Genomic DNA, 23,062 nt, shown 5'->3' on the forward strand with positions numbered 1-23,062 from the left:
TCCCTACATGGTAGTGGTGGTGGTGATGATGATGATGATATAAGGTCTTCACTGAACCTGGAGACTCCTGACTTGGCTAGAATGGCTGGTCAGTGACTCCCCAGGATCCACCTGTCTCCACTCCTAATGCTGAGGTTGCAGGTGCACATCACCATGTCTGGCATACTTGTGGGTGCAGAGGATCCAAACTCAGGTCATCATGCTTCCATAGCAAACATTTTACATAGTGAGCCATCTTCCCAACCCTCGCTTGAATTTTTTCCATAGATTCATTATACAGTTTCCAAAAACGATGAGTTTTGTTAATGTGCTGGGTTACTGACAAAAGAAAAACTTAAATAGTTTAACTAAGGAAAAGAAATGTTTAATGTTTAACTAATGGAAATATTTTTAAGCCACAAGAGATTTCGCAGGGCCTCTGAGATGGTTTAGCTTGAAAGGTGTTTGCTGCCTCAGTCTGACAACCTGAGTTCAATTGCTTGGACCTTCTTACCAGAAGAAAGATCTGGTTCTGCAAGTTCTTCTCTGATCTAAACACACAGACCAGCAGGCTCTCCAACAATACACATACAAATCAATGTTTTAAAAATTAATAAGCACAGCATATTTAAAGGATGAAACCATGAAGCAAGTGGGGTGGGGGTTGGGTGGGCTATAGCATTGTCCAATTATATTTTGACATAAGTGGTTGAGCAAGGGAGCTTCCGTCAATCATAAGTAGGTTTCTGGGCCTGGGACCATGAACTTAGTTTGACCCTGCTGGCAAGATGGAGACGTTGTCCTTGAGATGTCCAGTTCACACAACTGTTCCCTTATAAGTTGTCCCTGAGGTGTCTGGAATCAGATAATTGTTTCCTTGTAATAGAAGCAGTTCAGCTATTGGGAAGTTCCCAGTTCGCCTAGGGACTAGGACCTTGAACTTAATTTTTTTTTTTTTTTTTTTTTTTTTTTTTTTTTTTTTTTTTTTTTTGGTTTTTTGGATTTGTTTCTTTCGAGACAGGGTTTCTCTGTATAGGCCTGGCTGTCCTGGAACTCACTCTGTAGACCAGGAGGCTGGCCTCGAACTCAGAAATTCGCCTGCCTCTGTTTCTCAGAGTGCTGGGACTAAAGGCGTGCTCCACTACCGCCCGGCTGAACTTAATTTCTCTCTCTGAGTAAATGGAGTCTAAAAGTGAACCGGTAGCACTTAGGTTCAGTTTCTTTTGCTTGCTCCCTACAGTGGGGAGCTGCAGGCCTAAATGGATTATCCTTTTCTTTCGGAGTTTCAGGTGAACACTGTTACATCTAATAATGATAATTAGAACAACATATCCATTATTACTATGTGCAATAGAACAGTAAATATACTTCTAAGGGCTTGGTATCAGGTTCCAATGACTCTGGGACAAATGCCTAACTGTGGTGCCTCCTAGCATGTATGCTGGGCAATGAATTCAATGTGTTCTTAAGTCATTCCCAAACTGCTTGGCTCTGTTCATCCTTGTGAGATTGAAGTCAGAGGGCACAGTTTTACTATCAGGACAGCCTAATTCATTGTTTGAAAATCGAGGCGTCCTCACCGAGGAAAAATGGTTTCAGTAGCACACAACTCGTCTGGGTACACAACTCTGAAAATGGCTAAAAATGACCAGGTCTGACTATTAGGGAAAGCAAAGTCCCCTTGGCACTGAGTGAACAACCCGGAGGGTCTTTTCGTTCTCGGAACCTTTCTCCTGGGTCTGTATCCCCGCCCGGAATCGGAACACCGAAAGGCACGGGCCGGAAGCGTGCGCCGCCGTGGCCCCGGCGTGTCTGGAAGGAGGGATCGACCGGGCGGGCGCCGGAGGAGTGCAGGAAGATGGCGGCCTTCTCCGGTGCGTGGTAGGGAGCTGGAGGGTGTCGAGCGAGTCGCCTCGACCCACGGGGAGCGGGTGGAGGATGCTGTTGTGACAGTGGGGTCGGTGGGGTGGCGGGAGACTGGAAAGCTGTCGCCCTCTGGGGACCTGCGCTGTGGGGCAGGGACGGCCGGTTCAGGCCGGGCTCTTTCCCGCCGGCGCTGCCTGGGATCTTCGCGAAGCCGCTTTTCGCCCCTTTTCTGCCTTCGGCTTTCCCGCCGCCGTACACACCTGCCAAGTCCCGTGGCGTCTGCGCTCGCCCGCGTTGTCCGGTCTTCTGCCCCTTTGACGTGGCAGTGACTATTTGAGAACCCTTCCTTCTCTGTCCAGGATGACCAGCCGCTGATCGTGTGGGATGGGGACATTTGGGGCAAAGATGTTATTGTCCTGTTTGGATTTATCCCCTCCAGGCCTTTCCAAAAAATAATAAAGCCACCGATAATAAAAAGGATCGTCATTCGTTAAGCTGTACGCTTCGAGAGTTAACGTTGAATGTCATAGCTAAAGAAAAATATATTTTTTCCTTACATACTAACTATAGTTTTTGAGAATTAGTTACTTGCCTTGTGATACCAAACAGGATTTGGGATGGGCTACTGAACCCACCGGTTGATATTTCTCGTTTTCTCAGTTAATCTCTTTACGCACCCACAATTTGGAAAGTTCCAGCTAGCCTTGAATATGCTAAATATCATTTTCCCTTTTCAATATATACGCATATATGTACATATATACACATCTAATACATATATACACATACATGTATATATACACACACATCTATATACACACACACATATAAATGAACAGATCAAATTAGACTATCTTTCCATATTATTAACTTATTATATTATTGTTGTTGCAGATCCCTTTTGTTGGGTTAGCTTTTTCTCCTGTAAGAATATCAGGAATACCAAATCTCAGGCTACAGGGGAAAGCATTTCTGTTAAAGTCACTTCTAAGAGGAATTCTCTCAACACAATTTCAGCTCCAAGATCTGTCAGGAGGTTATAGGTCATTGTTTTATAGGCACACATTTTTAGGATAAATGCACAAATTTAAGGACAAGACAGTATTCTGATATGAACAAAAGTAAAAGAATTTGAACATGTATCTGTTTCCCCTTAAAAAGTTTAACTGTTAAACTGTGAAAGAAAATGTACCTAGCACATGACCAGGATCCTGTAAGATACACCCTAAAATTTGTCAAGCAATCTGTGGTTGCTGTTTGTAACAGTCTTGTAAGCAGTTTGCAATATTCTGTGTATAGCATATTTAAGACTATCACCTTTTTTTTTTCTATTGCTATTTATATTTCCATGTTAGGGGAACAGGGGCCTTTCCAAGCAGAAGTCAAGTCAACTTGCTGGAATTGGGCCTCTCCCACCTTGGGGGGCCAGGGACTTGGTGCTTCTTCGGGCTTGGTGGCAAGTCCCACTGAGCCTGGCCCATTTCTCCTTTTTTATTTCAGTAGTTTTCATTTTAGGACAGAATATAAGTAGCCTCTTAATTGGCATAATTGTTAGGCAAGTCAATCTTATTGTTCATCTTTATGGCTTAATTAGTTTGTCTGTGGAAGGGAAGGTTTAGTGTCTGCCTATAACTGATTTCACTTGAATGATAAAATGACAAAACACTCAGGAACTGCCTATGCTATCCATTTATGACACTGACCTTTATGCAGATTTTAAAAAATAAACAGTATGGCCATGCCTTTAATTCTAGGTCTCAGGAGGCAGAGGAAGGCAGATCTCTGAATTTGAGGACAGCCTTGTCTACAGATTGAATTCCAGGACAGCCAGGGGAAAACCTGTCTCAAACCAAGAAAGAAATAAAGAAAGGAAAGAAGAAAGAAAGGAGGGAGGGAAGGAAACTAACCAAAAGGGCATAGCATATCTTCGCTTGTCGGTTTCCATTGGCATGAACACCCCTCCTTCAGTTAACTAGAATTTTGTTTATAATGTTTAAAAACCATTTCTCAACCTTAGAGAGACAAATTCTTCCTTAAAACAAGTCTGTTGCTGTGAGAACACTTTCCACACCCCTTGGTCTGTGCACTGTAGAGATGACTGAGAGGCGGTATAAGCTTAGCAAGGCAGCCCCCGAGGCTGAGTACAGTAATCAATTCTTAAGCACAAGGACAAAAGTTATCTATTGCCTATATTTGGAAGCTTCTGATTTATTTAAACTTTTTTAGTTTTTTATTGAAACATAGTATTTGTGTATAGTCATAGAATACACACAAATACTATGTGTGTATGAAAATTTAAAACCTTTCAAATAGTCTAAGACATACAGTGCCTTATTAGCAACATTTTGGTTATGGCTGCCATTAAGTGTGGGCTGTTTGTTTTCCTTAGATCCTAGAGGGTGTAGACTAGCCAGGACATAGAACTGCTACATTATCACCTAGAGAAACAGTGGGAATGCAGGTCTAGGAACCCAACTGTCAGATTTTTACTTCTTTAAGAGTGGCTACTATGTTCATGACACTGTACCAACAGTGTCACTGCATTACCTCCTCTTTCCCTGTACCCCTGTTACAGGTAGGTGTGCCAAGTTCCATTTTCTGCAAAGAAAACATATATATAATTTTATCCCAAGGTCTTCTATAAACAAAACCTTGGAGTGAACTTAAATCTGTCTCCAAAGCTCAACACTCTCAGCAGTACAGAGATACAATATAAAATCCAAACTTCAAAACTTTTCCCAAAGTTCTATAGAAGCAGCTTTTAGAGAGTGATTTATTAATAGGTTTGATTATTAAAATGACTTTTTTTTTCCAGAAATGGGTGTTATGCCCGAGATTGCACAAGCTGTGGAGGAGATGGATTGGCTGTAAGTATAGAGAACTCAAGTGCAATTGTGACAAATGTCTTTCCTAATGTGAACAGTAGTTTTTATCAGATATATTTCTGCCTAGCTTAGGAAATGAAATTCAATTCATGCTGATTCTTTAGATCATAGATTTTTCCTTTGAACTTTTATTTCTAGCTGGAAAAAATGGTTGGATTGCCACATACAATTTGTTTTAGGTTGCTTTAGCATGACTTAGTAGCCTAGATGATTTTCTATTTTTAACTAACTATAATTCTTCACATATGATTCTTTTAGTCTACCAACTGATATCCAGGCAGAATCTATCCCATTGATCCTAGGAGGAGGTGATGTACTTATGGTATGTTTACATTTAATAAGGTGGTTGGGACACATGTTCTGGAGTTGTGTGTGACACTTAAGAATGGAAATGTTTTAACAGATTCATGTTATTCATTCATTAGCTTTGATAACACATGTAGTATGGTCAGTGTATTCTATAGGAGTAGTGGGAATAGACGTGGAGTGACTTTGTAGTTTTTACTGCAGGAATATGGTAGGTGGTAGCATAAAGTATATATTCCTTGGGATGGTGGAATAACTTGCGGTACAGTGAGAAATATACGTTGAATCAGGTTGGATTCTTTCTCAAATTAGTTTGTGCATTTGCTGGCAGTGGTGGGTATGGAAGGTTAAGAAGTAGGTATCAGTTAGAATTATGGTTTTGTGAATACCACTTATATAGCAAATTGTAGTATAGATCTGTAGTTAGTACTCTTAAGACACACTAATATTTAGATTAAAATGATGAGGGCTTCAATTTGGTATAGTAATAGGAAAGAAAAGAGGAGGACAGATGCTTCCTGAATTGGGAGGGGTGACCTGATAGACAAGAATCAAAGTCAGCGGGGACAGTGTGAGTTATCTTAAGGCACTTGAAATAAAATTAGCTAGTCAAGTTCATGGCATTATGCTGACTTTGATCTCTTTAATTCACAATTTGAACTATAATTTCCCTCCTATTCAGGCTGCAGAAACAGGAAGTGGGAAAACTGGTGTAAGTAATACATTTAAATTTCATTACAATCTAAATTTTAAAGTGTATTTGAACAGTAACTTTTATTTTGAAATACTTAATTAAAACAATCTCCTCTAATATGTAAGAAATGGTGGTTTACTATTGTCTTAGTTAGGGTTACTATTGTAATGGACTATCATGACCAAAAACAACTTGGGGAGGAAAAGGAAAGACATATCCTAAATCACTGACCAGTGAGGGAAGCCAATGCAGGAACTCAAACAGGTGGAATCCTGGAGGCAGGAGCTGATGCAGAGGCCACAGAGGAGTGTTTCGTGCAGGATCCTCCCCCTTGGCTTTCATAGACTAGGTTTTTTTATAGCACCCAGGACCAGCAGCTTGAATGATACCATCCACAGTGGGCTGGGCCCTCCCATAACACTGATTAAGAAAATGCTCTACAGTTTCCCTCACCTCAGTGACTATAGCTTATTTCAAGTTGACATAAAACTAGCCAGCACAACCACTGACAGTAATTGTTCTCTTGTTGGCAAACTGTGAAGGACTATAAAGAGTGTGCTTTCAGGAATGTTGTTTAAAGAGGTCTTGCAGGAGGAGGTACATGTCCTGTAATATTTACAGGCTTTTCAGAATTTTAATCCTCCTAAAATAAAAGGATTACACCCAGAAAATGCATCCACTTCTGTCCTAGACTGACTAGGGAGGCCATCTGAGTTGTGGCATTCCCTGCTCTGCTTTATGTTCCTTGAAGGTCCTCATTGCTACCTTCCAGGCCCACAGCTGCCCTCTGCCTCTCAACTCTTACATGGGAGCAGCCACTGAATAATTTATAATCCACATGCATAGCCTTAGTCTTATACTGACTGATATCACTCTCGATGACTAACACAGGAAATGTTCCTTTGACAGGCATTTAGTATTCCAGTTATCCAGATAGTGTATGAAACTCTGAAAGACCAACAAGAAGGAAAGAAAGGGAAGACAACTATTAAAACCGGTGCTTCAGGTAATATTTGTATTGATATTTTCTTTTTATAAATTAGTCATTGTCTTAGTTTGCAAGTTCAAGTTTGAAGTATGCATTTTATTGCCCATGTATGCAGCACAACATTGTAGCATTGTGTCCTGAAACAGAGAAAACAAGTGACATTAGAATTTGTGAACTGTCCACCCTAAAATGCAAATAATCCTTCCTTTGAGAAAAAAAATGATTGGAGTTTACCTTTAGATGTTTTTGTGCCTTTTTTCCACCATACATAACTGTAATGATGAAGTGGTACATTGTGCAAAAGTGGTATTTGTTTTCCTTACATGAAGGTCTATATATTTATTGGGTTCTGATCCTAATAATCCATAATAACCATTATTGTGAATAATCTCACATTCGTTCCTTATCTTTTGAGTTTTTTTTCTTACTTAGTTTTTAAATTTTATTCATCAACTTTGTTTCTGCCACACTTTTAACAAAATGTATTATATATTTAACTTGTTTTATGTTTCAAAGCAGAATTGAGATAAAATAGCAGGTTTCAGTTGTGTGAACTTGCCATATTAACTTTTTTTCCTATATGAAAGTGATAATGACACAGGATAGAATAGTTTAGTAAATGGGTTGTGTGATGGACAATGAAATACTATTAACACTGTTGGCCTATTTTAAAATTGCTTTGGAACTTTTAATAGCTATATTGCCATCATTTATGAGAAACGATGCTAGAAAAGAATGCTATTCTAGAATGAGATAGCTACAGAGAAGTAGGATGGCTCTAAAATCATATCTGATGAGAAAACAGAAACCTAGATTGATGAACATGAAGAATAGGAACAGCTGATGACCAAAGAAACCTGGTGAGCTGGGCACAGCTGACACATGATCTTCAGGGTCTCTTAAGGATGTGTTGATATTTGGGTGAGCCAAGAAGGGAGACTCCTACGGAGCGTGTTTCTCCATCTTCACATATTTAAACATGGTAGACAGCTCCTCATCAGGCATGACCTAGGAAGGATTTCTGCCTTGGGCAGCAGGAAGATGCTCTAAAATGCCTGTAGTTACTCTAAGTTTTTATTTTTCATGGGCTATTAAGATATTTTAGGAAATAAAAAATGTCAATCATATAAAAGCAGAAAGAGAAATAAAAATGTGACTTGAGAATTTCATCTTGAGAACTCGGTGATAAGGTCATTTATTTTCCTTATGTTAAAGGTCAAGTTGCTTAGTTTCTTAAACTTTATCCGTAATCAGTGTCCTATATACAGAGTGCTCTGAAACAGGGAAGGGGTTGGGTCTACTCTCAAATGGGCCAGCGTCTGTCATTGACACCTTTTGATTTTCAGGTTTAGTTTTGCCTTTAATAAAAACAACTCTTTTTATGTATATATTTCAAATAGTTTGCAAAATCTTGTCAAATCAAAAGAATTAAGATATAAAATATAAACTTCTGTTTCTATAGCTAGAGCTGTACATTGCGTATGGCTACATCTCACTTTTCTAATATTAATTTGTTTAGTGCTCAACAAGTGGCAGATGAACCCATATGATAGAGGGTCTGCTTTTGGTAAGTAGTAATAATTTGATCTAATCATTGATAACTCAGAAACAAAAAAATGCATACAAATACCAAAAAAATTGTGAAAAAGTATTGTACATGATTTAATTAACAGAGATTCGAATATAGTTACTGAAGATAAACAGTATAGTGCTGAACTAGAACTAGGCAGTAGAATATAATGGAAATAATTCCTATATGACAAATTAATGTGCATATACAAATTATTTCAGTAGAAAAAAAGATTTATTCAGCAAAAGACTCTGGCACCATTGGTGATCCATCTGGAGCAACAAAATATTGGCTTCTTTATATAATAACTAAAAATAAATTTCACGTGTACTTGAGATTTAAATTATCTATGTGTGTTTGTGTATATATAATATATAAAAAATTTAAGTGTAGATGTATATGTATAATTTAGCATGCATAATTTAGTGAAAGAAAAACTTTTCTAACCCAAATAGAAGACATAGAAATTAGAAAAGTTAGAATGTTCATTTTTGTTACTGTTTTATTATTTTAATTAATGCATTAACTGTATAGCCTAGTAGAACTCGCTGTGGGAGTCCCATGTATTCTGACACTGTGTTCTAATTGCATGCATCCATCTACCTTTCTTCTCTCAATACCCTTCTTAAAGTCTCGTCTCTCCTGCCTCAGTGTTTCCCAAGTATTGGCAGCTCCCTAAAGAACCTTTTACAAAGTTTTACGTTATTCATTATCATATGATTAAGAACTTAAAATTTTTGAAAAATGAGCTAAGATGTTTGGTGAAGCTGGGCAGTGGTGGCGCACGCCTTTAATCCCAGCACTTGGGAGGCAGAGGCAGGCGGATTTCTGAGTTCGAGGCCAGCCTGGTCTACAGAGTGAGTTCCAGGACAGCTAGGGCTATACAGAGAAACCCTGTCTTGAAAAACAAAACAAAACAAACAAACAAACAAAAAAGATGTTTGGTGAAGAGATAGTTCACAAGTTTCTTCTTAGTCAGGTACTGAATATCACTTTGACACATGAATAGGGCAGAATATACAGTTTCTTTCCAGTATAGACAAAAGCAAAATCTTTATTTACATAAGCATCCGTCTGACTGGTGTATAATATAACACTTTATCACTTAGAGCCCCAATCCTAGCCAGTAGCACACACTGGTTATATGTTTGCTTCTCTCTAATAGTCAGGGCAGCAAACTGTGATGAACAGGTCCCTTAGTATCCTTGTTCACAGCACTGGAGCATGGCCTTCTAGACCAGTGTGTGCGGGCCATGGGGCTATTATTCAAGCAAAACCGTGTAGGGTCTGTGCTCACCTTTCCTGGATTTGTTAGTGTGAATTCTTGTCATAACGGTGACAGTATAGACCCTGGTCGCCAGCATAGCCAAGGAGATGTAGGGATAAAGAGGAAGAACTGCTGTCATCTTGGAGTCAGCAAGTCTTAAACTCTGGAACATTATTAGTGAGACTGAATGGCTTTTATTTTGTGCACTGAAGCCTGTTTGTGTATGCTTGTTCTCCAATGCAGCAATCGGCTCAGATGGTCTGTGTTGTCAGAGCAGAGAAGTAAAGGAGTGGCACGGATGCAGAGCCACTAGAGGACTGCTGAAAGGTACTTGGCCAGCGCTCGTGTCTGTTCACATATTGAAACTGTGACTATGGATTTCCCACGGAACTTTAAAGCAAAGACCTGAACAGTCTTAATGACACAGAAAGACCCACAGGTCTTCTGTCATGTACAAATGTAACTCAGAAACAGTGGGAAGATGGTAAAGGAGTCATAACATGTGCAATCTATGTAAATTTCATGGAACTTTACCTTTGCAGGGAAGCACTACTATGAGGTGTCCTGCCATGACCAAGGGCTATGCAGAGTTGGGTGGTCTACCATGCAGGCTTCCTTAGACCTAGGTAAGTGTTTCTAAAATAACTGAACCGCTTTATATTTATAGGATGTTAGCATATTATTTGGAAGACAAACTAATAATTTTATTTTGTAATTTAATTTTATGGACACAAAAAGCATTTTTCTTTACCTCACCTGGTTCCATAAAAGACTTGCTCCCTGTTAGCACCTTCACCCCATGTTCTGACAATGTGAAATCAGGATGTGTGGGTTTTATTACTATGAAGAGACACATGATCCCAATACAGGGTTTCTCTGTATACGGTCCTGGAACTTGCTCTGTATATCAGGCTGGCCTCGAACTCACTGAGATCTGCTTGCCTCTGCTTCCTAGCTGACTATGGCAATCCATATAATGAAAACATTTAATTGGGACTGTCTTGCAGTATCAAAGATTCAGTCCATTATCATCATAGAGGGAAACATAGCAGCATGCAGGCAGACATGGTCCTGGAGAAGGAGCTGAAAGTTGTAGATTTTGATCTGCAGGCAGCAGAAGGAGACTATGTGCCTCCTTTGGCATATGAGGCCACACCTACTTTAACTAGACTAAACCTCCTAATAGTGCCACTCTATATGCACCAAGCATTCAGACACATGAGTTTATGGGGCGAGGGGCATTCCTATTCAGACCACCACAAAGGGACTAGATTATGAATGAAGATCAGGCTAAAATTAGTATGCTTGCAACATACACTACTGCATAGATGCTTTAAATTATTGAGTTTGTTAGTGGCCAAAGCCAAGAGTAAGGCAGTGTCACTTATGTCCATGCAATTGTGTATTTGGCCTAGGTTGACAATGTCCAGAAACCGCAGACTCGGAACCATAGGGAGCCTTATCTCATGTAGTCTCCCACACTGTAATTCTTTTAATTAAGTTCAAACTTTTAGTAAATTACTTTTAAAATTTAGGTACTGACAAGTTTGGATTTGGCTTCGGTGGAACAGGAAAGAAATCTCATAATAAACAATTTGATAATTATGGAGAGGTAAGCTGTGATGCTGTTTGTTTAATGTGGAAGTGCTTCTTAAAGACAAGTATTTTCCAGAGATAGTTCTGATTTGGACTTGAAAAAAACATAGATAAATAAATAGTAGTTTAAATTTTTTTTAGCCCCTCCAAAGTACATTGAATTTTCTTTCTTTACCTCATTCTGATTTTGGATCATATATCTATGTTCTTTTTTAGTTTTGATTATGAAGACTTTAAATATAGTTACTCAGAGCTTAAATAGCAATAATTCTTATTATCATGTTGATTCTGAGAAGCCTTTCAGATATATCTACTATTAGACATGATATATTCTCTCATAAATTTTTGATGGTGTATTTCGTAAGGCAAGATCTTACTCTGTAAACTAGGTGCCTGGTGATCCTTCTGCCTCAGCCTCCTCAGTGCTGGGATTACAGGAGTTAGCCACTATGCCCATCTGTGACTGTCATTTTTGATATCTGTGGGCCATTTAGAGAAGTTCTTTTGAAATACCAGTGTCTGCTTTTGATTCTACTGTCTATGACTTGTTAACTTCATTTCTAATCTCACTTTCTATTAATGACATTTCACTTTCTGGGTTTTTAGGAATTCACTATGCATGATACCATTGGATGTTACTTAGATATTGATAAAGGGCATGTGAAGTTCTCTAAGAATGGTAAGCTCTCTGAATCTTATCAGCAAAAAAATCTGTAATTTGTTTTTAAATTCTCTCATTCTCTTCAGTCCTCTCCCCTATCCAGCTGCCTTTCATTTTAGTGGCTATTTATTATGGATTTGCCCAGTGCCAGGCATGCTAGTAAGTGATGAAACCACAAGAGAAGATGGAGTAGGCAGAGGTTAGCTATGAGGCTTCATACTGGCGAGGAGAGGTCATCACACAGCATTTACAAGTAAAATGTTAGGAGGTGAAAGTGTGAAGGGAAGGGAAAGCAAGGTGCAGAGTGACCTGCTGTGTGGGCTATGTGCTTCCCAAAGGGTGCAGGGAAGGCTCTGCTGAAAAGAAGACATTTAAACCAAAGTCATGGTTGGCTTGTGCTGAGAACTGAAGAGCATTTCAGGCAGAGGGAAGAGCAAAGTGAGGGTTCGGGATGGAAGTGTCTGCACTGCCTTAGTAATAATAGTGAGGAGGTACAAGTGTCCTGTTCCCTGAGCTGGAGGGAGGGACTCCGGAGTGTTAGCTCGGGGAGGGAAGCTGTAGTACCAGCTTTACTTTTTATTCTGGGTAAGGTGGAAACACTCTGGGGTTCTGAGCCAAGTAGTGGCATGTCTCTTTAATAGCCTCGGGCCAGCTGTGTTGAAAACACCAGGAGATAGGAAATGGGTTGAATTGCCTATGGAGTAAGGGTACACAAATAATTGTAAAGAGCCGAGGCCTGCTTTCCTATGGCTAAAGTGTAGCTAACTAAGGAGAACCCAGGAGAGAGGAAAGAGGAGAGAACAGGGGCGCATGGACTCTGGCTACCCAAGGGAAGACATGACCCAGAGGAGGAAGAAGTCAGTTTGTGCCCAGTACTGCTGAAGGGATTGTCAAGAGAGCAGGAGTGACATCACTGATGGCTGTTTTGGTAGGACAAGGCAATGGGCGAGCATGAGTCAGACCTGTAGACAACCAGATGAAGAGAAGGAAGGATGTCCTAAAAATGAAACCTGGGGATTGTACTTCATTAGTGAGAGGGAAAGCAAGGTAAATGAATGGAGCTGTCGAGTCAAGGAGGATTATGTGTTTGTAACATGTGAGCGTGTGAGCCCTGAGCTCTCTAGAAGCTAGGGAGTGATGGGGCATGCAGGCAGGAGGAGGGAGCTGTTAGTGAGTCAGATGGTGACTAGGTTGACTGGGCAGCCCACTTCATCCATGGCTTCATTACGGAAGAGGAGAAAGTAGGGCAGGTTGGAAGATTTAGTTGTGTACATGAAAAGTCTTCATTTTAACTTCTCTGGTTTTGTTTGTTTATTTGTTTTAAAGGAAAAGATCTTGGTCTGGCATTTGAAATACCAGCACATATGAAAAACCAAGCCCTCTTCCCTGCCTGTGTTTTGAAGGTAATTAGAAGCTTTGCTGTAATCTAAACTGTTTGATTTTTTCATTATTTTCGTTTTACTGGGCAGTTTGCCATTAGGTTAAACTTTTGTTTTCTTTTATTCAATGCTAGAATGCTGAATTGAAATTTAACTTTGGTGAAGAAGAATTTAAGTTTCCACCAAAAGATGGTTTTGTTGCTCTTTCCAAGGCCCCAGATAGTTACATCGTCAAATCGCAGCACACAGGTATTTATGCAGCAGAGGGTTGGAGTTTCTGGAATAGGGCCTTAGTGAGTCCCGTTTGCCTCCTGCTCTGGTTTAATCAACCTCATTGTTAAACAGATTAATGAACTTCAGTTTGAAAATGTAATTGATGGACTATTTTTGTGACCATCAAGGCACTTTGGCTACCTCAGTTTTGGTGGCAGTGACATGCTTGGACCCTGTGCTTTAAGATGCCATAGCAGTGCACCAAGTGCTTCGCGTGGCTTATTCAGTCTTCACACAGCACCCTGAGGGAGAACTCTTCAGACACTACAGGGGCCTGAGCTGCTCGTGGGGTCTTCTTTTTTCCACTCGTTACACCCCCCCCCCACGCCTGTTTCTCTCCCTAACACTAGATATGAGAAAAAGAACGATACAGGGGAGAGATAGATCACTGAATCTAAGTACCTCAACAACTACCCACCCTATCTCTTGGGGCACTCACATTTATGTATCCTCTGAAAAGTTCCCAAAATTCCAAATATTGCATAAATTCAGAAATTACCTGTAGCTGGTAAAACCATGCCTCTGCTAGAGCACAAAGCAAATCACAGCCACTGAGGACAGACTGGAGCAGCCCCACATTCCTACACCTGGGATTAGAATGAAAGCACATTATTAAAATAGTTGTGTTTTAAAAAAACAAAACAAACAAACAAAAAAAAAACTCCAAAATTCCAGAATTCTCACTATAATAAGGATTTGAAATAACTTGGCCAAGGCTGCAGAGCAGACACCAGGTAGAACTGAATTTAGATCCACTTCAAAGCTTGACTTGAAGGCTCATACTATTTTCTGTATCATTGCTTGCTATAGTTAATTTACCCAGTTGAAGTACATTTTTGGCTTGTCATAAAGGAAATGGATTATTTTTACAACTGTATCAATCAATTATACTCATCCCAACTAGTATTAAAAAAATCCCAACTTATTTTGTTAGATTTATTTTGTAAGATTATCTTCTGTATTTTATAATCATTAAAATTGGATACTGGGACATTAGCATTTGTGTTTTACAACTGATGACATTTTCAGGTGTATTTTCCATGACCTGCGATCTTTCTGCTCTCCTAAGGTAGTGCACAGGTGTCACAAACAAAATTTCTTCCTAATGCTCCAAAAGCTCTGATTGTGGAACCCTCCAGAGAGTTAGCTGAGCAAACCTTGAACAACGTCAAGCAGTTTAAGAAGTATATTGATAATCCTAAATTGCGGTAAGCCTTCCTTCTGTCCTCAAATGTTTACAGTCTTTAAGTTTAAAGTGTTCTGGAAGAATGCAGTAGAAAGGAACAGAGTTGGTGTACTACATAAACCTTTAACCTTGTACAGGGGCAGTCCTCTCCCTCTTGGGTGGTCCATGGAGGGTGACCATGAGTTCTAAGTAGACTTTCTCTGTTCTTTTACTTCTTTTGTGAAATAGGATTTTACTGGCCTCAAATTCACCATCTTTGTACTGAGATTATAGGTGTGAGCCACCACATTCAGCTAGGAATCACTTTTAATTTGTGGAAAGCCAGATTCTATATGGAGACTATTTTGTGGATTTCACACTTGATTTTTGTTACTTTGCTTTTAATTAACTTTTTTTTTGGAGCAATTTGGGCAATAAAGTTCACTGCTTGGAAATGTACCTTAGGTGGTGTTTAGTATATTTACAATATTATGTGTCTGTTGCTACTTTCTTAAAACCAGAAACTTTGAGGTTCTGGTTGTTAATAGTTACAAGTTAAGCAAACTGACTTAGTTATAAATTATAGTATGCAAAGTAATCCTTAATTGTTTTGAATGGATTAATGCATGTTATTCATTTGGCAGATACTATATACCCTGTGTTGTAAAGTCTAGGCTGGGATCTACACTGGGCTCCAGCAATGACAGTTACCCTCCCTTTCACGTTCATTATGGAACTGTGGGATAGTGTGGAAGTGGGAGAGAAAAGAGAATTACTATGGGAAATGAAAAAGTAAGAAGCTCCTAAGGAGTGGATGACAGAGTCCCTGTGTAGTGTAAGAGTCTGAGCTCTTAGAGGAGTGGTTCTGGAAACAGGCAAATGCCTGTGTGATGTGATTCCTTGCTCTCATTGTCTGTAAAAACTAGTGTACTGTAGACATAGGCTGCAAGGGAGACGGATGGCAAAAAACAGTGTACTGGTGAAGGTGGTGAAATTATGGAGAGCTAATTGGTATTTAAAACAAGTAGGCCCTTACCTTACTAAGAAGCCTAGTCTATCTTTGAAACAAGCCTACCTATTCTATAAGTTTGAGGCCAGCCAGGACTACATAATGAGAGCCTGTTTAAAAAAAAAAGGGTGGTGGGGGAAGCAGCTAGAGTGATGACTCATTGGTAAAGAGCATTCACTACTCTTTCAGAGGACTCCGGTTCAGTTTCCAGCTCCCACATACTGGCTCACAATGATCTGTAACTGCAGTTCCAGCAGATCTGAAATACCCTTCCATAGGCAGCAGGCATGTTTCGTGACCCCCCCTTGTCCATCAAGAGATAATGCGACACCAGGGAGTTTTCTTCCTCCAAGCAGTTTATTTGGGAACCTTGAACAAAGCTTCTTCTTCCGGGGAGTGCCCACCAACCCTTTTTATGCTGTCCCAAGATCAAATCAGGTTAAGCCCTGTGGGAACTGCTGGTAGGCTGTCTCTATGTGGAAGGGGCAAGAAGCAGCAGGCTTTCTAAATACTTAGGGGCCTTCTGCCAGCAAGGGGACAGAAGGCAGAAACTTTAAGGTGCAGCACTTAGCAGCTTCCTACAGGCATGTATGTGGTACACAAATGTGTGTAGGCAAAACACTCATGCACATAAATCTTTTTTTTTTTTTTACAAGATCACTCTTTTCTCTTTAATGAGCTGTGAATAACACTAAATAAAATTTTATCTTCATCTTCTGGTTATCCCTCCTAAAGACAGTTTTTTGATCCTGATTTCCACCCATTCGTCTAGAAATATTCTTTATACTCGAAACCAGTGTGTTCTAGAAGGTGGAATGTGGTGCTTAGCTGTGGCAGATGGGCTGAGTAGATGAGGACTACTCAGGTCCCTCGCTCTGAGCTCGCACTCCTCAGCATCGTCCCTGCTGTGGCGGTGAAGTGCTTTGCTTCCTGCCTCTGTGTGCTCACTGTACTGAGGCTCTTAGTGACTTGCTCCACATGAACAGGGTGGTATACATCAAACTGTAGAGCACACTTGAATCATTCTCCATTATCATCCTGCCACTGATTTCAGGGAGCTTCTCATCATTGGTGGTGTTGCAGCTCGGGATCAGCTCTCTGTTCTGGATAATGGGGTAAGTTGTATTTTTAACTTGGGAATATATTTTGTTTTGCTAATAAACAAAAGTCAAAGGTGGGTAAAATTAGCACCAGACCAGAAGAATACCTTTGCTGGAAGATGCTGCATGGGCACACCTCTCTAACCAGGGTTAGAGAACAGTAGTTCTTTTTAAATTCATCGGGAATTCTGAGTAGTTTGCTTACCCTTTGACTTGTTGAGAATTTTCTTCTAACCTTTCTGATTAAAAGTCACTGTATGTATGCATGTTTTTGTGCGTGCATGCTTGTACTTTTGATTAAAAAACAAACTAATGCTGAGTGTAAGTATGGACTAAAGTAGATTTTGGAGAAAGTTGAAGTCTCTGCAGCACTTGGAAATGATGAGTAATCCTGATACAGACTTTGAGCTCAGACACATATAAGGGAAGTCTTACAGACTGCTTAGATGTGCGTGCATTGTGTAGGACCAAACGAGGACACTCTGGGCCTGCTTTTTGGGACTTTATAAAGTTCTTTCTTTATGTATATGAAATGAGCTTCTTACAAATCCCTCTTATTTCCTTTCCATAATATTTAACTGTGAAATCTAGACCATTTTATACTAAGTCAGGTTTCTTCCATTTCCATCTGCAGATGGAGACAAACTCTGGTCTCCCACGCATGTGCACACACATGTACAACACATGTATATACACACACAGGATGCTCACTGAGGCCAATGGAAAAGGAAAGGCTGTATTATTTCATTGCTTTCTTGGCAATATTCTATTCTGTTCTGTTCTGTTCTTAAAGGAGCGCCTGTGCTTTCTTTGTCCATCTTTGCATCCCGCATTCTCCACTGTCATCTCTGCATCCCTCAGGTCAGCCATTGTGCTGTTTGATAGCATCAAAGTTAGCTTTGGAGATAGAGAGTAGAGTTATTTTAGCTTGTAACTTCCAAGGGTGCTGCCTTATGGACCATGTGCTGCTATACGCAGCATATAAATACTTCACAAACTTGTCTAGCAGTTTCTTTTCAAGCCTGCGATAGCCTAGATCTGTTTATATGCCCCTTTGCCTCCTGCCACTCAGGAGGAAGGAAACTTAGCTGGTTAGAATTGTAAACCAAAGAAATGTTACACACAGGTCAGAGTGGAATTTTTTCCCTGTGATTGGCATATATAGTAGAGTCCTACTTCATTGAATAGGCTTTCCTTTCACATTTCACGGGTATTCTGTAGCTTGAGGTCTGTAATTATCAGTCTCCCTCCCTGAGTTTAAACATAAGAAGGGGTCTGTGGGGCTTTCTTGCTAGATTCTTTGCGTCCATCATTGCAGGTGCTATACTGCTGCTACAGTCCATGCATACATTTTCTTAGTCACAGGAACCCTACAATGTATTAAAACATGATACTCATCCCTGCTTTTACATATTAGAAACTGGGCAGGTATCAAATATTTCATAGCTGACCAAAGGATAAAAAAAATGTTACATGTAGAACTTGACTGTAAAGACTGAAAATTGTTCCTAATCAACTTGCCCTCTAGACTTGGCTCTTAGATGTGAGGGAGAATGCAAAGTGTATGGATTTTGTACTTGAAATTTTTTATGATACAAAGTTAAACTTTCTATCATTTCAATTTGACCCTTAAATGTTTTGTTTTTTAGATTTATTTTATTTGTATAAAATGTTTTACTTCCATGTATGTATGTATACTATGTACATGGCTAGTGTATGTGGAAGTCAGAAGAGGGCATTCTGTCTTCTGCAGCTGGAGTTATGGATAGAGGTGGGCTGCTACATGGGCACTGGAAACCAAACCCAAGTGCTCTGCAACCACAAGTGCTCTTAACTGGAATCAACTTTCTAGCCCTATAAACCTCTTCTTCTGTGTAGACTCAGAGGTTGAGTCTCAGTGTGCGTATTTACTAGTGCTATATCTAAATGCTATGATTTTAGTGGAAGTCTGCGCTTTAATCTGCTGATTTAAAAATAGGAGTAATATTAGTTCTGTTTGCTTTAGTAGTCATAGGAAATGAAACCTTAAAGACATTTAGCATTGTATCTATTCACTCTGAGTATCTGACAAACACATAATTTCCTGGCCAGTGTAAGTAGTTACTGTTAAACTATAATCAAATACAGTGAGTACTCAGCATACCAGACATCCAGGGTTCTGTGTGTCTTCTCTGAATTATCAGAACTATCTTATAAAATAAAGATATTTCTCTGTTCAGAATGAGAAAATTGATGTGCTAGATGATATCCCACAGTGGGGTAATAATGGAGAGGTAAAATTAGAGTTCCTATTTAATTCTATAATTCATGTAAACTCACCTGTTTTTTTCTTATAAAATACAAATTTTACATATTAGATTATGTTTAAAAGTTAAAGATGTCCCAAATCAGTTGCCAAAGTCAGCATGTGATGTACAGCATTCTGTATGCATAATGACATTCAATACCCTTTGCATTGACGGGCACTGTTTCAGTATTTACATGTTTGTTTGAAGTAGAAGATGACATTTTGTAATTATATTAATTTTTTAATTTGTCTTGGATGTTGCTTATTTCAGGTTGATATTGTCGTCGGTACTCCAGGAAGATTAGATGATTTGGTGTCAACTGGAAAGCTCAACTTGTCTCAAGTTAGATTCCTGGTCCTGGATGAAGCAGTAGGTTGAAATACATTCATATTTTCTTTAGAGAGGGAGGATGCTTATGATAATATTTATAAAGTGAAAAAAAAATTATAACTCAGCCTTAATCCCAGTACCTAAAAATTACAATTAAGCACATTTTCATTTACTATTTTGCTACACATATAGGTGACTTCTTTATCTGCATATTAAATCAATCTTGAATAAAAAATATTTGAAAAAGAATTCATTTATATTGAATATATGTAGTTTTATTATTTGTTGTAAATAATACAGTGTGACAGCTAATACATAGCATTTACATTGCACAAAGGTATGAGAAATCTACATGTGATTTATAAATGGAGCTTTGTACCAAGGGCTTGAGCATCTGAATTTAGGAATCAGGCAGGGATCCTGTCACTGAATTATTTTAGGGAGTTGAAATCAGACTTTGAAGAATTTAGACAAACATTTATCTAAAGAAAAAAAAAAGGATCAAATATTTCACTTCATTATTTGTGATTCTTTGAAGGCTGTTTAACAATCTGTTATATGGACATGGATATGTATGTCATGGTTTCTTTCCAACTAGTGACATAGGTAGTTTGCTTTTTTATTCTAAGTAACTGTGCATACATTATTTTTTATACAACAAATTATTTTTTATTATGCTAGAGATGCACACTGTGGGCAATCTGGAAGGATATTAATGTGTCTGAGGCTTTTGAGATACTCTTCCAAATTATTCTAAAGATGGTTGGGTTAATTTCCCAGCACAGAAACTTTTTCAGTTTTCAAATTAAAATCATTTTAATTACATTGTTATAAACTGTTGTATTCATGCAAAAATACTAGAGTGTGGTTTGGGTTTATTTATTATACTTTTTCATATTTTAGTCACAAGAAACCTAAGGCTCAATTTATAACTTGCCTTTAATTATCCAGCAGATTATAATTATTTTGTAAATATAGGGATATGTATGTATATTTGTTAATTCTTTTATCTTGTATTTTAAATTTGAAAATTAAGAGATTTTAATACTGATGAAAAACTCTTTTCTACAGGATGGGCTTCTCTCTCAAGGTTATTCTGACTTTATTAACAGGATGCATAGCCAGATTCCTCAGATTACTTCTGATGGGAAAAGACTTCAGGTATCAAATAACTAATACAGCTCAAAAATACATGTAGGCCATTGTTACTTAGTGTTGTAAGATCAGACGTTTGCTTTAAGGTGTTATGATTAAATTCATTGTGTGTGTGTGTATATATATAGTCACTTAAACACCCACACACAGCTGACAGTCTTAGAAGCTGTTTTTAGGGCTGGTCATGTAGCACACAGCACACCTTTAATCCCAGCACTTTGTGAGTTTGAGGCCATCCTGGTCAATAAAGTGAGTTCAGGACAGCCAGGGCTCTGTTACACAGAGAAACCCTGTTTTGGGGGAAAAAGGAATGTGGGGGCTCCTTTCAGAAATAAGGATAATTTCTTAGTTTTACACATAACTCTAAGATATTCTCAGTGGCTCTTTCTGCAGAGCCCTGGGTGCTTAGAGTCTACATATTAGTGTTGCTTCTTGTGTCAGTCACTTTCATAGTAGTTCTTTCTGAAAACATTGCCCTTGTCTCACCCTTCCATAGGAAGCATTTGAGAGGGAGAGACTTTTGAGAGAAGGGGGCGAATAACAATTTGTGGCCTTTGATTTAAAACAAAAACAAGCCTTTCTAGAAGGAGAGATGGCATGGTTTCTGTGTGACGGTGAGGACTGGCAGCCTGCCAATGTCACACACACAATTAGTCACTGCATGGAGGCCGGGATTAGATGTCTTAGGTTCCCTGACTACTCTTCTGTATTTATTCTCTTATCATCCATTGTTAGTGTGATTCTCAAAACAAAACAAATATTTTGTTAAAGACTAGTGTGATAAAATGCTGACTTCTAAAAGTTGGTCTGAGTGTGCATTTTCCTGTCTCTAGGTGATTGTTTGCTCTGCTACTCTGCATTCTTTTGATGTAAAGAAGCTGTCTGAGAAGATAATGCATTTTCCCACATGGGTCGATTTGAAAGGAGAAGATTCTGTCCCAGATACTGTGCATCATGTCGTTGTCCCTGTGAACCCCAAAACTGACAAGCTCTGGGAAAGGCTGGGGAAGAACCACATTCGAGTAAGTGCTGCGAGGTGTGAACACGGGTGAGCTAGTCTCTTCGGGCTGAGTCATTCCTTAGCATCCCTCCTCATCCCTTCTTTGTCTCTACCTTCCCACAGACTGATGATGTACATGCGAAGGATAACACCAGACCTGGTGCTAACAGTCCGGGTAAGATGGACGAATGAGTAGAATGTGTTTTATATCTTGGAAATGATTAGTTTGTTTCTGTGCCAAGTGTTCTCAAGAAGGTTGTGAGATGTGACCTACAACGCTAGACTGGGAAAAGTAGAAGCTATAAGAATAATCAGGAAATGGGGCAAGCCCATGCCACTTAGCTTAGGGGAGCAGTGTTAAACACGGAACTTAGTGTTAGCTGTGTGGCCTCAGAATGGATTATTGACTGTAGATCGTAGAAAACCAGCAAATTTGTCTAGAGACAAATTTATATTGACCCTGAAATTCCAGAAAAATAAAGCTGAGGGATACTGGGGGCTAGGGTTGCCTTTATTAAATGGTGAAAGACTGGATTTCTTAATTATTTTTATGATTGTTTTGACGTTTAGTATATGATTCAGGGTGTTAAACACATTTATATTATTCAACCTTAGTACTGTCTGCAGCACTTGTTCTCAAACAGAAGCTGTGTGCTCATTTATCAGTTCTGAAAAAGTGTAACATTAGTCTTAGCACAGTGAAGATAGCCTAGCAGACAATTTCTTCAATGCCTATAATATTTCAAAATTGTATGAGGATACAAGATGCTAAAACCTAAGTGACAGGATCTTAAACTGATTCGACTGTGTGTCTGACATCAGATGTCTTGAGTGGGTCCATAGAAGAGGTCAGAGTGTTTTTACTTTTAGGTTGAATGCACTGAGCAGTTTGATATAGGTCTCAAAGGTGGATTGACTGAAATCTTGTTTCAGGTTCCTTAGAAATCGGTTTAATGTGTAACACCAGCTTGTCACTATCCATACTCACTTGCTTTTCCTGTTGAAGCAGAGAAACTGCTAGTTAAGCACAAACTGTTAACCCACAGTTAGGGAGTGTACTTTTTTAAATACCAGCTTTTACCGTGATGATGGTTTTGTAAAGCTTTTGCTTATTCTCCACTACAGTTGGAGACAACCAGAGAACCTTTAGAAATAGGTTGATTTAAAAGCATGTATCAGCAGAGGAGAAACAACAGCAACACTGCTTCCCAGGAAAGAGATTCCAGGAACATGACTGAAAAGCTGCTAACCAGGTTTTCATTCTGTGGAGAGGTGTAGAGTTAGTAATTTCCTTAAGAAGGGTTAAGATAATCCAATAATCAGGTCTTAAGCATAAATGGAAGTTAATGCAGGACAGACATATTATAACTAATGCTTGAGAGGAAAATACCAAGTCTTGGTGTGTGTGGCTCTTTTGTTAGTATATTTACATTATTTGGGTTTCTTCTTAAAAGGTTACGGTTATATGTCTGTGTGCATGTGTGTATCTGTGTACTGTATGGTTTTGTGTGTGTGTGTGTATGTGTGTGTGTTTTTGAGAGGAAAATACCA

At 39.1% G+C, this 23,062-nt stretch overlaps 1 protein-coding gene across 1 annotated transcript in view; it reads left to right on the plus strand.

Moving 5' to 3' along the window:
• Nucleotides 1–1,750: 1,750 nt before the first annotated feature.
• Nucleotides 1,751–23,062, plus strand: part of Ddx1 (DEAD-box helicase 1) — a 28,757-nt gene continuing 7,445 nt past the window's right edge. The window contains exons 1-18 of the mRNA XM_052186095.1: nucleotides 1,751–1,853; nucleotides 4,661–4,712; nucleotides 4,989–5,052; nucleotides 5,719–5,748; nucleotides 6,640–6,736; nucleotides 8,238–8,285; nucleotides 9,799–9,882; nucleotides 10,098–10,181; nucleotides 11,091–11,167; nucleotides 11,758–11,830; nucleotides 13,139–13,215; nucleotides 13,326–13,440; nucleotides 14,534–14,672; nucleotides 16,693–16,753; nucleotides 19,297–19,395; nucleotides 20,428–20,517; nucleotides 21,345–21,533; nucleotides 21,635–21,686. Coding sequence (XP_052042055.1) covers nucleotides 1,838–1,853; nucleotides 4,661–4,712; nucleotides 4,989–5,052; nucleotides 5,719–5,748; nucleotides 6,640–6,736; nucleotides 8,238–8,285; nucleotides 9,799–9,882; nucleotides 10,098–10,181; nucleotides 11,091–11,167; nucleotides 11,758–11,830; nucleotides 13,139–13,215; nucleotides 13,326–13,440; nucleotides 14,534–14,672; nucleotides 16,693–16,753; nucleotides 19,297–19,395; nucleotides 20,428–20,517; nucleotides 21,345–21,533; nucleotides 21,635–21,686 — 1,447 coding nt within the window. The 5' untranslated portion in view covers nucleotides 1,751–1,837. The remainder of the gene's footprint in view (nucleotides 1,854–4,660; nucleotides 4,713–4,988; nucleotides 5,053–5,718; nucleotides 5,749–6,639; nucleotides 6,737–8,237; nucleotides 8,286–9,798; nucleotides 9,883–10,097; nucleotides 10,182–11,090; nucleotides 11,168–11,757; nucleotides 11,831–13,138; nucleotides 13,216–13,325; nucleotides 13,441–14,533; nucleotides 14,673–16,692; nucleotides 16,754–19,296; nucleotides 19,396–20,427; nucleotides 20,518–21,344; nucleotides 21,534–21,634; nucleotides 21,687–23,062) is intronic.

The sequence above is a fragment of the Apodemus sylvaticus genome, chromosome 6 (genome assembly GCF_947179515.1).
Source record: "Apodemus sylvaticus chromosome 6, mApoSyl1.1, whole genome shotgun sequence".
Lineage (NCBI taxonomy): Eukaryota > Metazoa > Chordata > Mammalia > Rodentia > Muridae > Apodemus > Apodemus sylvaticus.